Source organism: Cervus canadensis, chromosome 1 (assembly GCF_019320065.1).
Source record: "Cervus canadensis isolate Bull #8, Minnesota chromosome 1, ASM1932006v1, whole genome shotgun sequence".
In the NCBI taxonomy this organism is placed as follows: Eukaryota; Metazoa; Chordata; class Mammalia; order Artiodactyla; family Cervidae; genus Cervus; species Cervus canadensis.
In genome coordinates this window covers 122,562,943-122,577,878 of record NC_057386.1, presented here as the reverse complement: position 1 = coordinate 122,577,878, position 14,936 = coordinate 122,562,943, and the positions used below count along the sequence as shown (strand labels likewise).

The 14,936-nt window shown below is 43.8% G+C and overlaps 1 protein-coding gene across 2 annotated transcripts in view; it reads right to left on the bottom strand.

The window, feature by feature from the left end:
• Positions 1-4,645: 4,645 nt before the first annotated feature.
• TMEM233 (transmembrane protein 233) overlaps positions 4,646-14,936 on the bottom strand; it is a 46,020-nt gene continuing 35,729 nt past the window's right edge. For both annotated transcript variants that reach the window (XM_043440337.1, XM_043440346.1), the window contains exon 3: positions 4,646-6,638. In XM_043440337.1, coding sequence (XP_043296272.1) covers positions 6,632-6,638 — 7 coding nt within the window. In that variant the 3' untranslated portion in view covers positions 4,646-6,631. The remainder of the gene's footprint in view (positions 6,639-14,936) is intronic.

The following is a 14,936-nucleotide window of genomic DNA, read 5'->3' as shown; positions in this document are numbered from 1 at the left end:
CAACTGAACGAACAGGAGATGACATCTAAGAGGCAGCAAAGGTCTGATTTTGGAGGCCGTGGTAAAAGTTTGGGTTTTAACTGCATGGAAGGCCATTGGGTGGATGGGTTGGGTTTCAGCAGAGGAACGTGGTCCCCTTTAGGTTTTGAGATCACTCTGATCTGAAGTGAGGTGCTGATGCTGGAGGAGGATGAATGTGAAAGCAGGGTATGGAAGGCAGAATAAAGAACCCCCAAAGACATCCCAGGAACCTGTGTTAGGTTCAGTCAGTGAAGTTGCTCAGTCGTGTCTGACTCTTTGCAATCCCATGAACTGTAGCCTACCAGGCTCCTCCATCCATGGAATTTTCCAGGCAAGAGTACTGGAGTGGATTGCCATTTCCTTCTCCAGGGGATCTTCCCAACCCGGGGATCGAACCCAGGTCTCCCGAATTGCAGGCAGACGCTTTACCATCTGAGCTACCAGGGAAGCCCCTTGTATTAGGTTACACAACAGAAAAGAAAGAAAGATAATGCTAAGTCATGTCCAACTCTTGCAACCTATGGACTGTAGCCTGCCAGGCTCCTCCGTTCATGGGATTCTCCAAGCAAGAATACTGGAGTGGGTTGCCATTTCCTTCTCCAGGGGATCTTCCTAACCCAGGAATTGAACCCAGGTCTCCAGTATTGCAGGCAGGCTCTTCACAGACTGAGCTATGCAGGAACACAACAAAGAATTTAAGTGGCAGATGGAATTAAGATTGCTAACCAGCTGCCTTTAAATTACAGAGATTATCCTGGTTATCTGGGTGGGTCCAATGTTATCATAAGGGTACTTAGATGGGGAAGAGGAGGGCAAAGGAGTCAGAACCAGAGAGATGACATGTGCGAAACAGTCTAGTGGCCTTTGCTGATTTTGAAGATGCGAGGAGGCCAGGAAGCAAGAAATGAGGGTGGCCTCCAGAGGGTGGAAAAGTCAAGCAAAGGGATTTTCCCTGAGAGCCTGTAGGGAGGAATGCAAGCCTGCCAGCAGCTTGATTTTTGCCCAGTGAGATCTGTTGCAGATGTTTAACCTCCAAAACAGTAAGATAATAAATATGGACTTTGGGACTTCCCTGGTGGTCCAGTTGTTAACACTCCATGCTCCCAATGCAGGGGGCCTGGATTCCAGCCCTGGTCAGGGAACTAGATCTGACAAAAACTAGAGCTGCAACTAAAAGCCCACATGCTAGGTCTTCCCTGGTGGTGGGATCTGCCTGCCAATGCAGGACAGATTAAGGTCTAATCCTTAATCTGGGAGGATCCCACCTGCCAAGGGGCAACTAAGCTGGTGCACCACAAGCACTGAAGCCTGAGTGCCCTAGAGCCCAAGCTCTGCAACAAGAGAAGTCACTGCAATGAGAAGACCATGCACTGCAACAAAGAGCAGCCCCTGCTCACCGCAACTAGAGACAGCCAGGACACAGCAATGAAGACTCAATGCAGCCAAAAATAAATAAATAATTAAATTTTAAAAAGAGCCCACAGGCTGCAACTAAAGACTCCACACACCACAACTAAGACCCAGTGAACCAACTGTGTGTGTGCGCTTAGTTGCTCAGTCGTGTCTGACTCTTTGCGACCCTATGGAGCCCAGCAGGCTCTTCTGTCCATGGAATTCTCCAGGCAAGACTACTGAAGTAGGTTGCCATTTCCTTCTCCAGGGGCATCTTCCCAACCCAGGGATCGAACCTGGGTGTCCTGCATTACAGGCAGATTCTTTAATGTCTGAGCCACCAGGGAAGCCAAATAAATAAAAATAAATAAATAAGAAAGAAATGTGGATTGTTTTCAAGTCACCAAGTTTCTAGTCTTTGTAATAGCATCGATCAGAAACACACAGGAAGACCTCTAAGAAGACTACTGTCATTGTTTGGATGAGCTTTGGTAATGGCTTAAGAAATATCTACCTTACCTACTAAACGGTGGGATCAGCCTTAGGCCCTCTTCCATGCTGGCCGTCAAGTTGCCCCTTGCCCCTCTGTCACCTTTACAGAGGCAGGACTTGGCCTTTCCTGAGTTCCTGTCAATATCCTCGCTCCAGAGCACAAGCAGTCCCCATACATGGGATTCCATGTCACCCAGTGGAATCTGCACTTGGTGCTGGTGCCAGGAGCAGATGGCTCGGGAAAACTAAAGGGCAGGGCACCTTGGTGAACCGGCGTGTGGTTATACGCTTTGACTGGACCGTCACAGATCTGACCCGACCACTCATCCAAGGTCTAGAACAGGTTCACAAGATGAAACGCAGGTTTACCTGACACACACACAAAAGCACTGAGTCAACTCTGTACTTCCCTCTCCTGACCTTCAATAAATTAATCTGTTGAAACAATCAATCAATCAATCTATTGGAAAGGAAATTCCTTCTTTCTGTGGCCTTCTCTAGGGATGGATGGGTGATGCCTTGGTATCAAGCATCTTTGTATTTGTCAAACTGGAATTCAAAGTGTCTTGATCCAGAGACCTATTTTTAATAGGGTAACTCTCCAGGCTCAAACATTCAACATCCATGAATAATTTTTTTAAGGATTGGTAGTAACCAATGAGGGCTTCCCTGGTGGCTCAGATGGTAAAGCGTCTGCCCGCAATGCAGGAGACCCGGGTTCGATCCCTGGGTCAGGAAGATCCCCTGGAGAAGGAAATGGCAACCCACTCTGTTACTCTTGCCTGGAAAATTCCATGGACGGAGGAGCCTGGTAGGTTACAGTCCATGGGGTCGCAAAGAGTCGGACACGACTGAGCGACTTCACTCACTCACTCACTCAGTAACCAATGAATGTGGACACTATCTTAGAATGTTTTAAAAAAAATCAGCAACCCAAGACAGTCCCTTATATTTAGAAGCCTGAATCTAGGGTTACATATCAAGATACATGTACAACGCTATTTTGCTGAATGCAGCTGTCATAGTGTGGGCCAGAGATAATTTGAGATTCAGGAGCTGAGGCCAGCAATTTTATGTCTGCATCTGCTTCTGCCCGTAACTTGCGGGTAAAGACAGGGCCCCTTCAAAGGCTGTAGTCAAATCACCCTTAGCAAAGCACAGATCATCGGGTCAGGGACATTCCCTCCCTGAGGCTTCGCCCCCGGAGACAGTCAGTGCTCCCTTCTGCAAAGGGACTGCATGACACTGTTCCTTACCTCTGCCTTGGCACTCTCACATGTCCTTCTGTTTCTCTATGTGCCTGTTCCCCACTAGCCTGATAACTGTTCCCAGGGGTCTCTATCCTATTGGAATCTCCAAAGTCTAGCACAGTTTCTATGGTTGAACAAGTGCTCTGTCAATAAAGATCTGATGAGGAAATGGAGGGGAGGGACAGCACAACGGGGAAATTGTCTGGAAAGCTAGCAGATGACTTTTACCCTGCTTGTGACAGGCATAGTAAGAAGCAGCCTGCTTAAAGCAGACAGTGGTTGTTTTTTTTTTTTTTTTCCTGTTCAGCATCTGTCTCTCCTTTCTTCTGGTAAAAAGCACTTTGGTTTTCCTTTGGGAAACCACCCTTCTCACACTCTCAATCCATAAAGTTTGGGTGGAGTTGACTTCACCCTCTGTTTCACTGGCTGAATTGTGACTCATTTCCCGCCAGAGAGGGCAACACACAGCCTTGGACACTGTGTCACTCTGTGTTGGAAAGGAGGGCCACACTTGTGTGTTAATGGCTGGTATCCTAATGGTTTGGTTCCTGCTCCAGATCAATCATGCATTACTTCAAATTGAAACTTTTTTTTTCTCCTTGTAACTATTATGGCAGAGTTACTTTATTTCCATAGACATTGCTTAGCTGGTAGGAAGAAATCTGAAGATGCTGGCAGATGCTGTGCCTCTGTGAAACCAAAATGTGCTCAGGAAGCTGAGAAGTAGATAAGGGAGATATTCTTAACAATGCTGAACACCAAGACCCAGCCATACCTGAAGTTATCTCTGGAATTTTCATTTTCAACTATATGAACAAGTAAACTCTCTGCTATAGACTTTTTTTTTTTTTTTTTTGGTCACTGTCTGCTGAAACAGTCCCCTGGCTCTTGGCCAACCCATTTTCTAACTGTGCTTTCTAGAGTGAAGCAGGGGTGATCTGAGTCCTGCAGAAGAAGACCATCACCTCACTCTGTCAACACTGAAACTCTGTCAGGACTTGGGGGACTGGAAAAAAAAAATCAGACCCTCATCTTGAGCCCAGAGCTCTCTGACTTTAGTGGGGCCAACACTTTCGATGCCACCTAGAAGGGCACTTCAGGCCATAAGCTAGATATGAGTTGATACCTTGCTAGCCCAACCCTCGGACTTCCCTGGTGGCTCAGATGGTAAAGCGACTGCCTGCAATGTGGGAGACCTGGGTTCAATCCCTGGGTCAGGAAGATCTAGAGAAGGAAATGGCACCCCACTCCAGTATTCTTGCTTGGCAAATCCCATGGACGGAGGAACCTGGTAGGCTACAGTCCATGGACTCACAAAGAGTCGGACTCAACTGAGCGACTTCACTTTCACTTCTTTCTTTTGCCCAACCCTCAGCCTCTCTGTGGTCTTCCCTGAGGCTGGAATGAATGAGCCTGTTACGGTTACGGGAGGTCTCAAGAAGGTTGGGAACTGCAAGAAAACACAATGTATGCACCATGGTAGACCAGCTTTCTTAAAACCATTTTTATTCTGCCTCTCAGCAACACTTAATTTGATTTGGATAAAAAATCAGGAAGCCGAATACAAACAAACAGAAAACAAGGTGTGTGGAACAGAAATCAAGATCCATTTACTGGAATGATGCTAGGATCTCTGTGTGCTAAGAATCGGTATTCCTGGTTCATGTCCTCCTGGGACAAGTACTGGCTCATGACGGATGTCTGGGTGAAATGACAGGTGGAATCCGGTGTCCACCCGTGTTTATTTTTTGTGAGGGTCCAGGGTTTTTCCCAAATGCCTGAGATCCACAATAATCTAAGAACAATGCTTTGTATTTGTGTAACAATGAGAATTTTCCCTCCAAGGGCAATCGTATCTATCATGGCGATTAATTCTCACACTGACCACTCTGAGCTAAGTAGGCAGGTGTTCTTATCTCCATTTTCCAGATGAAGAAATCTGAGGCACAGAAGACTAAGAAACTTGCCTAAAATCAGCTTGCATAGATAGATAGTGGCAAAGGAGGTACTGAAACGCAGGTGTTTTGATTTAGACACTTGTTCATTCACTTAGAATAAGCTGCCTTTTTTTTTTTTTGCTTAGGAAGGTTATTTTCATGATTTCTAGTACTAGTTCTTGAAGTTAGTTTTAACATATACCCCCTATCACTCTGTTGTGTTAACCACTTAATATTTTCTTGGAGTCCACTTCCTTTTTTAAGTAAATGCATTTGAACAGAAAATTATATCCCTAAGTGGAGACTCATAAATGGAAAGTAATAAAATACACAGACTGAAAATAAAACCCACTAAGTAATTAAATTTTGTCTAAACAGAAGACTTTGAACCTGAGGTCAGCTCTTTATTAAGAAGGGGAAAAAGTCAAAGGATCACAAAGATATTGAGGACCCATGAGCACTAAACAGAGACTTTCTCTGAAATGTAATCAGGATTGAAAAAGAAAAGTGCAAATGTTCTTTGTGATTCAGTGACATTTAATCTTGTGGCTGCAAATGACTTAAAAGTTATCTTTGTGTACCACCAGTGGTATGTCTTGCACACGGGGTTAGCGTGTTCTGGCAGGCAGAATAATGGTGGCATTGTTAAACCAGTGGTCACACCTACAGGGTTTATATTTGACAGAAAAATAAATACAGTGGGTGGCACTTCCAGGTGGCATCCAGGAAAATCAAAGATCTTGCCTGAGACTTGCTAAAGAGAGAGAGAGAGATTGAAGTAAGTTCATTAAACACAGGCAGTATATTCTCAAAACTGGGATGGGAAGGATGCCCATGTACTTAAGGACTGACCACCAAGTAAATTCTCAGAGTCTGTCTGAGGTGACAAATGAGATTGTGGTCAAGTTGACCCATGGGGGATGCAAGCAAGGAGACGGAGTCAGGCGAGACTAAGGCAAAAGACCTGAGAGCTCCTTCATCCCCCTTTGATGACGGAATGGAGCTGATGGAGGAGGAGCTACCAAAGGCCAAAGTGAAGCTATGACATGTGAAAACGAAAGGAAACAAGGCACAAATTCAGCTCTATTCAATGACTTTAAATATGCTACAAATGTGCTCCACGTTGCAAACCAGCATCCTTTACTCTTCCCAAAGCTTCCCTCTCCTCCCAGATCTGGACTTCTTCCCCTATTAAAAGCAACGAAGATTTTCTGAGGCTCATCTCTGGAGAAGAGGAATGCACACATGGACACAACGGCTTTTGATATACTGAGACAGTGAGGCTTGATTTTCTTAAGAAAAAAAAAAAATCAACGGCTTCAGCTGATCTGGCTTTGCTGCCTGGGTTTCCTAAATTTCGGACTTTGTTGCTGCTGCTGCTGTTCTTTCTGGTTTGAGTTCATTTGCCAGGGGCCTGCCGCTGGAGAGCCCTGGAGGAAAAGATCTCAGTCTGAAGTCAAGGATCCATTCCTCAAAAACTCCTCTGGGGTGTGTGTGAATGAGGTCCATCCTCCATGCTCGTGGCTGACTGCTGGCTGTTCAGGCTCTGTGTGTAAAGAGACAGAGTGAGTGAGAGAGAGAGACAGACCAACAGATGGCGGGGCGGGCGGGGGAGAGAGAGAGAGGAGAGAGAGAGGAGAGAGAGGAGAGCCTCTTCAGCAAGGGCTTCCTTCTTCAATGGCTAGTAGTCTAATTCACCCAGTGCTGACATGGACTAGCAGCTCTGCACACTTTGGAATCTAAGCACTGGCTTCTTTTTGAAAAATGTATTACTTGGAAACATGTTTTACATGTTGCACATGCAAAAATCCAGCTGATACAGATGTAGGCACAATCATGGCCCCTGAGGCTTTCTGAATCTTACTCTCCTCCTCAAGGGTTAGCAGCACTGTTAACATTTGGGGTGCACCCTCCAGGCATTTTCCTCTACATTTAAATCACAGCTGTAGTTAGATAGAGCATCTCAAGGAGAGACGGGAACAAGCCATGCAAATTCCAAAGGAGGGATACAATTCCAGGAAGAGGGACCAGCAAGTGCAAAGGCCCGGTGGCATGCTTGTGTTGCTCAAAGAAGAGGAATTCAGTGCAGTTGAAGCAGAGGAGGGAGGGAGTAAGGGCTGGGAGATGTGGATGGAGAAGCAGAAACAAGATCCTTTGGGGCCTTATAAAGCCATAGTAAGGGAGGTATTTTCACATTTAAATTGCAGTGTCGTATTTCATCCTATGAATGAACCAGTGTGTATTTAACTGTTCTCCCGCTCTTGGACATTTAGGATGGTTCAAGGTTTCCTCTTTTTCAAGTGGAGCTGCCATGAGCATCATTGCACATCCTTGGTTCTCATCCCTGGGCTTCACATTTGAAACATCTAGAAGACCCTAAAACCTATTGATACCCTGCCCTATCACTGGAGATTCTAATTTAACTGGTCCAGGGTGGGCCCTGGGCATTGGGGATTTTCACGTGTAGGGAGGAGAATTACTGTTTTAGGTGCCTTTTTGTGACACTGAGAAGTAGACTGCTGGGCAAGTAGGCACACAGATTTTAGAAAATGACCTTCTGAAAGACTGTCCCAATGTACTGCTCCACCAACAATGTGGTATCCAGGTCTCCACACTCTCACCAACCTTGATATTATCACGTGTGTGTGGATGTATGGACATCTAGTATTTCACTGTTAATTTGAGTTATCCAGCTACTGGAGAGATTGAGCATCTTTTTTTTTGTTTGTTTACTTTTTAAAAAACTTCTTCAGTCTTCCTTCAAATTTTTTCTTTTTTTTTTGAACATCTTTTTCATGTTTATTCTGACTTCTTCATCAATATCCCACCATCTTACATCCTTTTCAAAGCAAAAATCTTCCACTGTTGATGACTTAGGTCTGACTTATCTGTATCTCAACTTATCTGAACCAACAAAGAAAGGGCTTTCTGATCTTCAGGAAACAGGTAATGTTTCCCATTTTTCATCATGGAATCATAAAAATTCTCTGAAGACACATCTGTGCAAAACAATTGCCAGGAAGGAAGCCTTACATCAGCCAATAATACAAAGAATAAGAGAGATTTGCTCTCATGCTTTTGTAAGAGCAGCTTCGTGCTTCTTATCCCTAATGATGTTTCTTCTTACTTCCCTTCTAATGCAAAGTGGGGATATGCTGAGGTCAGGAAGAACTCTTTTCAGTCTCCTTATAATGTAGAAGCTTTACCAGTAAAGAATGGGTTCATATCTGCTAACTCTGAACCTGCTAATGGGAGACAGTTATGGGATCCTTAACCTTAGAAGTCAAGTTCTTCCTTAATGGAACTTTGGAACATGATGTCTCTTATTGCTAAGAATGACAAGCAAGCATTTTTAATACGTGGTGGGAGTGTGCTTGCTTGTTTAGGTACCTACAAGACCACCCAGGTATGTAAAGTCAGTGGAAGTACAATGTATGTGTATTTAACTTACAGAAATAAACTTTCATATTTTTCAAAGAGAAAAAAAGCAACTGTTGAAATGGAGATATTGGCCACCAGGCTGCTCGATGCTTATGAGTATCAATGGGTATAGGACTCCTGTTGAGCTCAGAATGTGGTTCCAATGTTTAAACATATGACATGAGCCCTAAAAAGCCAACCACCTCAGCTGGTGTTCGCCCCAAGGAACACCATCCGTCCCCACACTGGAGGGAACACTGGCTATATTGGGCTGATCAGGAGACGCTGTGTGATTCTCAAATAGGGCACCCTCTGATATATATATATCCAAGATTAATTTTGATTATTCAAAGCTCACCTTATGCCCTGATGTTATAACTTCACCCGAGTAAGCAGCAGCTCCACTGGTTGTCATTTATTGTATTTGTGGCAGACAACACTGGTCTTCCTCACACCCAGGTTTGGTCAACTGATTTTGTGCTAAAGGAGTTCCACTGAATTCAACCAAGCATCAGACACGTGACCATGAGCATGATCACAAGGAGAGAAGAAAGAGGAGACTTGCGAGATGTGTAAACTTTCTAGGAGGTAGGGCAGGGGAAGTAGCAATCACTGAAGCTTCTCCCAGCTGGCCTAGAAATGTGAAAAAGTCCTACATTGCAGCCTACATCTACCTATTAATACATAAGACTGTTCTCCATTAGGGACTTCCCTGGTGGTCCAGTGGTTAAGATTCCATACTCCCAATGCAGGGGGCCTGGATTTGATTCCTGATCAGGGAACTAGATCCCACATGCTGCAACTAAGAATTTGCATGCCACAACTAAAGGGCCCTGTTGCTGCAAAGAAGAAAAGATCCTGCATGCCAGAACTAAGATATGGCACAGTCAAATTAAAAAAAAAAAAAAGAATGTTCACCATTAGATGCAAAGCTTTAGTGCAGAGTTTTTACAACATGACAATACTTAGAACTAGGTTTTGCGGGTTAGCAATGCTGTGATAATGCATGTTTCAGAGCCATTCGGAATTTTGATTGCAGGTCTGGGAATCTGCATTTTCACAAGCATCCCTGCTGGATCTGTCACAGGTGAGACCTGTGCTTTGTGAAACATGACAAGAATAACCTAATCTTGCTTGAATCCTCAGATGCCAACAGAAAGTAAAAGTCTACAGACTTGTTGTTTTTGGCTGAGGATGCGAAAAATCAGGATCAATAAACAGATGGCTGCAGTATTTAAATGTTTCACCTCTGTGATTCATTTCTCTACTTTCCCTAGCAACCTGTGAACAGGGAATTTGATAACTCCAAGAGACTCCAAGTTTCTGATTCCATATGAACAGAGCACTTCTCTCCTGCCAGCTCAGCATTCTATCTCAAACTGTTGAATAAATTTGAGTTCAGTAATTCCCAGTTCTAACAGATTTGATGTCATCAAACTCTTAGCTTTCTTTGCTCCAACCACCACATGACTTACAGAGATACTCTGTAAAATTAGGATAGGTGATACAAAAAGAGATCATATTTGTGGTTACTGGAGGAAGGTTCTGAGGGGAGGGATAACTGGATGGTGGGGGTCAAAAGGTACAAACTTTATTTATAAGATAAGTACTAGGGATGTAATATATAATGCGATAAATATAACAAATGCTGCTGTGTGTTATATATGAAAGTGGTCTAAAAGAACAAATTCTGAGGATTCTCATCACAAGGAAAAAAGTTTGTTTCTTTCTGTATCTATATGAGCTGATAGGTGTTCACTAAGCTTACTGTGATAATCATTTCATGGTGTATGTAAGTCAACTCATTGTGCTGCACACCTTAAACTTACATAGTGCTGTATGTCAGTTAAATCTCGATAAAGCTGGAAGGAAAAAAAATTAGGATGAATGAGAGTTTCATATGAGCTTGGGTGAAGACTATCATGACCAGAGATTTCAGTCATTTGAGAGAGAAAGAGATTGGTTATAGTTTTCTTAATAAGGGTAAGGAATATATATATACACACACATACATACACACATATACATATATACACACACATAAAGGCATGTGTGCTCAGTCTTGTCCAACTCTTTGTGACCCCGTGGACTGTAGCCCACCAGGGTCCTCTGTCTATGGGATTATCCCAACAGGAACACTGGAGTGGGTTGTTATTTCCTCTTCCAGGGGATCGCCCCAACCTAGGGATTGAACCTGAGTCTCCTGCATTGGCAGGCAGATTCTTTACCACTGAGCTACATGGGAAGCCCTTTTTTTAAAGGCAGGACTTAACAAGTTTTAAAAGATAGTAAGAGATTTCAGACTTTTTTTTTTAATGAAATACAGAAAACTGACATACTCAAAGCTTCTGGTCGTGCCTCTAGGCTAGGCCTTCTCTAAAGTCAGATTTTCCCAGCCGTGCCACGGAGGTCCTTGCTTTGATTGTTACAAAAGAGTCTCTCTGCGGGTACACCTTCTGGGTGGTAAAATGATTCCCGTCCTTGGCCTTGAGTCTGATATAACATGTTAGGATGACGACTTTGCTGATGTAAATGAAAACTGACCAGTCTGTTAATGGCTGGTGCTATTAATGTGTTCTTCCTTTTCGATTTGGGAGGAAGGAAGTCTGGCAGAGTGTTCTAATCACCTGCAGCAGAGTCTTTGGGAGGGAGCGGGGAGCTTGAAAATGCAGATTCTTGGTCTTCGCTTCTGACTCAGTAAGTTGGAATCCTTTGAGGTAGGGTTCAGATGTCTCTTTTAAAACTCCCCAGGTAGGGGTACTCTTTTGCCCCCTTCTGATGCCTATGTCAGAAGCTTTCTCTATCTCCTTTATACTTTAATAAAACTTTATTACACAAAAGCTCTGAGCGATCCAGCCTCGTCTCTGGCCCCGGATTGAATTTATCTCCTCCGGAGGCCAAGAATCCCACGTCTCATCGTTCAGTAATAACCTTTCAAGACAAGTCCCTACTACTTGAACTAGTCTCTTCCTTTTGATTTATAAGATATAAGCATCCTATCCATCATCACCACCATGTAAAGAATCTGTCTGCAATGCAGGAGACCCAAGTTCTATCCCTGAGTTGGGAAGATCCCCTGGAGAAGGAAATGGCAACTCACTCCAGTATTCTTCTCTGAGAAATCCCATGGGCAGAGGAGCCTAGTGGGCTACAGTCCATGGGGTCACAAGAGTTGAACATGTGACTTAGTGACTAAACCACCACCACCACCATTCCCTACCACCTCTTCTTGGTTTTCTTATACAATCAGGTGTCTCCTTTCCCCACATTTCTTTCTGTTGTTGATTTCTAATTTAATTCCATTGTAGTTAGAAAACATGTTAGAAAGCTATAGGATACTATCAAATCATTCAAATGGGTGGGGGTGCTGACAATTCTGGGAGGTCAGAATAGGCTTCCTTTAAGAAGTGGCTTAAGCTGAAATCTGTCAAGCCAACTAGAAAAGAGAAGTGTAGAGAAGAGCAATATTGACAGAAGAAATGGTGTCAACAAAGGCCCCACGGGGAGTGAGAGAATATAGGGCACTCAAGCAAATGGGAAAAAAGAGGAGCCAGTGTACTTCTATAATAATGTATAAGCGGGAGAGTGATGGAAGATGAGGCTAGAGAAAAAGAAAAATAAATAAATAATAAAACTCCCCAGGTAAGTATTCTGCAGCCCAAAGTTTGGGAACCTCTACTTTAGTAATTCCACAATGTGATTCAATTTCTCCAGTAAGCCAGGCTGGGAAATTTTATTTCAAAGGATTACCGAGAAATCAGGTCTTGTTCTTGGTCTTAATGGAAAACAGAACTGATTTCATTCACTGAGGTCTAGTTTCTTACTGTCTCTTATACATATGCTCACACACACATGATAAAGCTTTTAAATTTTAGTTTCTCCATGGAATTCTAACTCTGGAAAACATTTTTGCTTTTTTTGATACCACAGAAGTGCCACAACTAAGAGTTCATATGCAAGATCCCGTTGGCCACAACTAGAAGATGCTGCTAGCCACAACTTAAAAAAAAAAATCCTGCACACCACAACTACATATCCCACATGTAGCAATGAAGACTGAAGATCCTGTGTGCCACGACTAAGACTTGGTACAGCCAAATAAATAGGTAAGACTAAAGTAAATATTAAAAAAAAATGCCAGGGTGGTTTGGGCAGTAGAGCTAGGATTTGAGTCCTAGCAAAATGAGTGCTGAGGGCCAGGCTCTCACCACTGTGAACACTTCCCATCAGGGAGAAGCACTGGAGAGGAGACGTCCTCTCCTACCCCTCATGACCACTACTAACGAAACCTCAGCCACAAGTATACAAACGTCACTGCTTCACCTGCATTCAGAAACATTAAGAATGTCCTCCACACGAGGACTTCCTCAATGGAGGAAGACTTCTGGGTCCCCAGTGGAACTTCTTGCCTGGAACCTAACAGGCAAACTGAACTTTGAAAGCCAAATTGTCCACCAGAAACTCCAGGTTGCCGGTGTGATTTTTGTATGTTTTTGTTTTGTTTGGGGCCCTCATCATGTGTTTAAACTGTGTGAATTGGTTGTCAACATCTAAAATAATCAGGAGACTTTAAATAAAGACCCGGCTTTCCAATGTCTTTTGGAAAACGGGCCCATGAGGTCTGTGTTCTAAGTGGTGACAACAAGAGCAGAGTGGTGGCTGCTCCCTTAAACTGTGCTCCTCTTCTCACCACAGTCCACACTGTTCCCGACCAACCTGCTTCATGCGTGTATAATATGTTCCCTGCCTCACTCCTGCAGCCCTTTGATTTTCTTACTCTTGGCCCTAACTCATCATGTTCTTCTGGTGGGTTGGAACCTCAAGGCACCAGCACTATAGAAATAATTCTAGAGTTAACCAAGGTAAGAGCCATCTACTGGCCTTTGTTAGTGCGTGTACTAGAAAGGATGTGCTGGCTTAGAGGTTGTGAGGTGGTGTGGTTAACAACAGCTTCCAGGGACTTCTCTGGCAATCCAGTGGCTGAGACTCTGTGCTCCCAATGAAGGGGGCCTGGGTTCAATCCCTGGTCAGGAAACTAGATTTCTTATGCCACAACTAAAAGAAGATCTTGCATGCTGCAACAAAGATCAAAGATCCTGCAAGCCTCAGCTAAGGCCTGCAGGGACAGCAAAAAAACAACAATAAACATTTTCCAGAGCCAGGACAGCAAAAAATAACAACAAATATTTTCCAGAGCCGGGTTATCCTCGGCTTACCCTCCGTCTTTTCTAATTAATTGTGAGGTATCAGACAAGTCACCTCATTTCTCCGAGCCTCCATTTCTTCATCTGCAAAAAATAGGGATAATATCACCTTCCTGGGGTTGTTGTGAGGACTCAGTGAGATTTAATTCATGTGAGAGCATGGAACAGTACCTGGCATATGGTGAGTTCTAAGTCAGCGTCAGTTGCTATTATTATTATAACCACTTAGCTCAAACACTGATCTGGGCAGTATGTATTTTCACAAGTCCCCAGGAGTTACACCAGGACTTAGCCTTATTTCCCTGAAACACTGTCCTTCAGGTTTGGCTCATCTATTCAAAGCCCTGAACTCAGTTCAATAGCATCTTAAACTCTTTGAGGTCCTTCCTCCAGTCATGTTGATAATCATGGTAATAATTAACAAATGGTTTGTATTTCTTTATGCACTGAGAAGGAACAGATGCCAACCTACACACATTCTGGGCATCATCTCAATTACCTTCACAACAGTTTTATTAAATGGGTACAACTATAAACCCCAGTTTACAGAGGAAGAAACTGAAGTTGAGGGAGGCAAGCAGTTGGCTGAAGGTCTCACAGTAAACAAGTGGCAAAGGGGGGTACTTGTGTCCAGGAAGTCTGGTCCCAAGCCTGTACATGTTACCCTACACCCCTTGGCCCCATGCTCACACATGCAAGCACATTATGCTTTCGTTAAAGAGTAAAGTCAGGTGTGTTCTCATCTATCTTTCAACTGTCTTCTTCATAGGCCAACATCATCAATTTGCCATCTTGTAGGCAAGACACTTTGAGGTTCTTCTGACATCTTAGTGTTCTTTTCCCCTCTCTTTTGGTCAAAGCCATCAATTTTTTCCTTTATGACACTTCCTATTTTGATATCTCCTCCTCCATCCAACAGCCCCTGATTGCTCATGGATCTGGCTTGTCTGATAGGAAGTTGACCCACTGGGACATCCACTACCCTCTTGGTTGCCAAGGTGAGTTTGGCTGATCTAAAAGGTGTCCCCTTCCTCCCATACCCACTCAATGGGCCCCTTCTTGAAACCAAGTCAAAAAGATCAGTCAAAAAGACTGATCTTCCCAGCTTGAGAGAAATGGTGTTGGAGGAACAGTGCTGCTATGAGAGAAGAGTGGAAGGATTTCTGAATTCTTATCTGTTTGGCCAGGAGTTACACAGTGAGACAGAGATGAATCTGGGC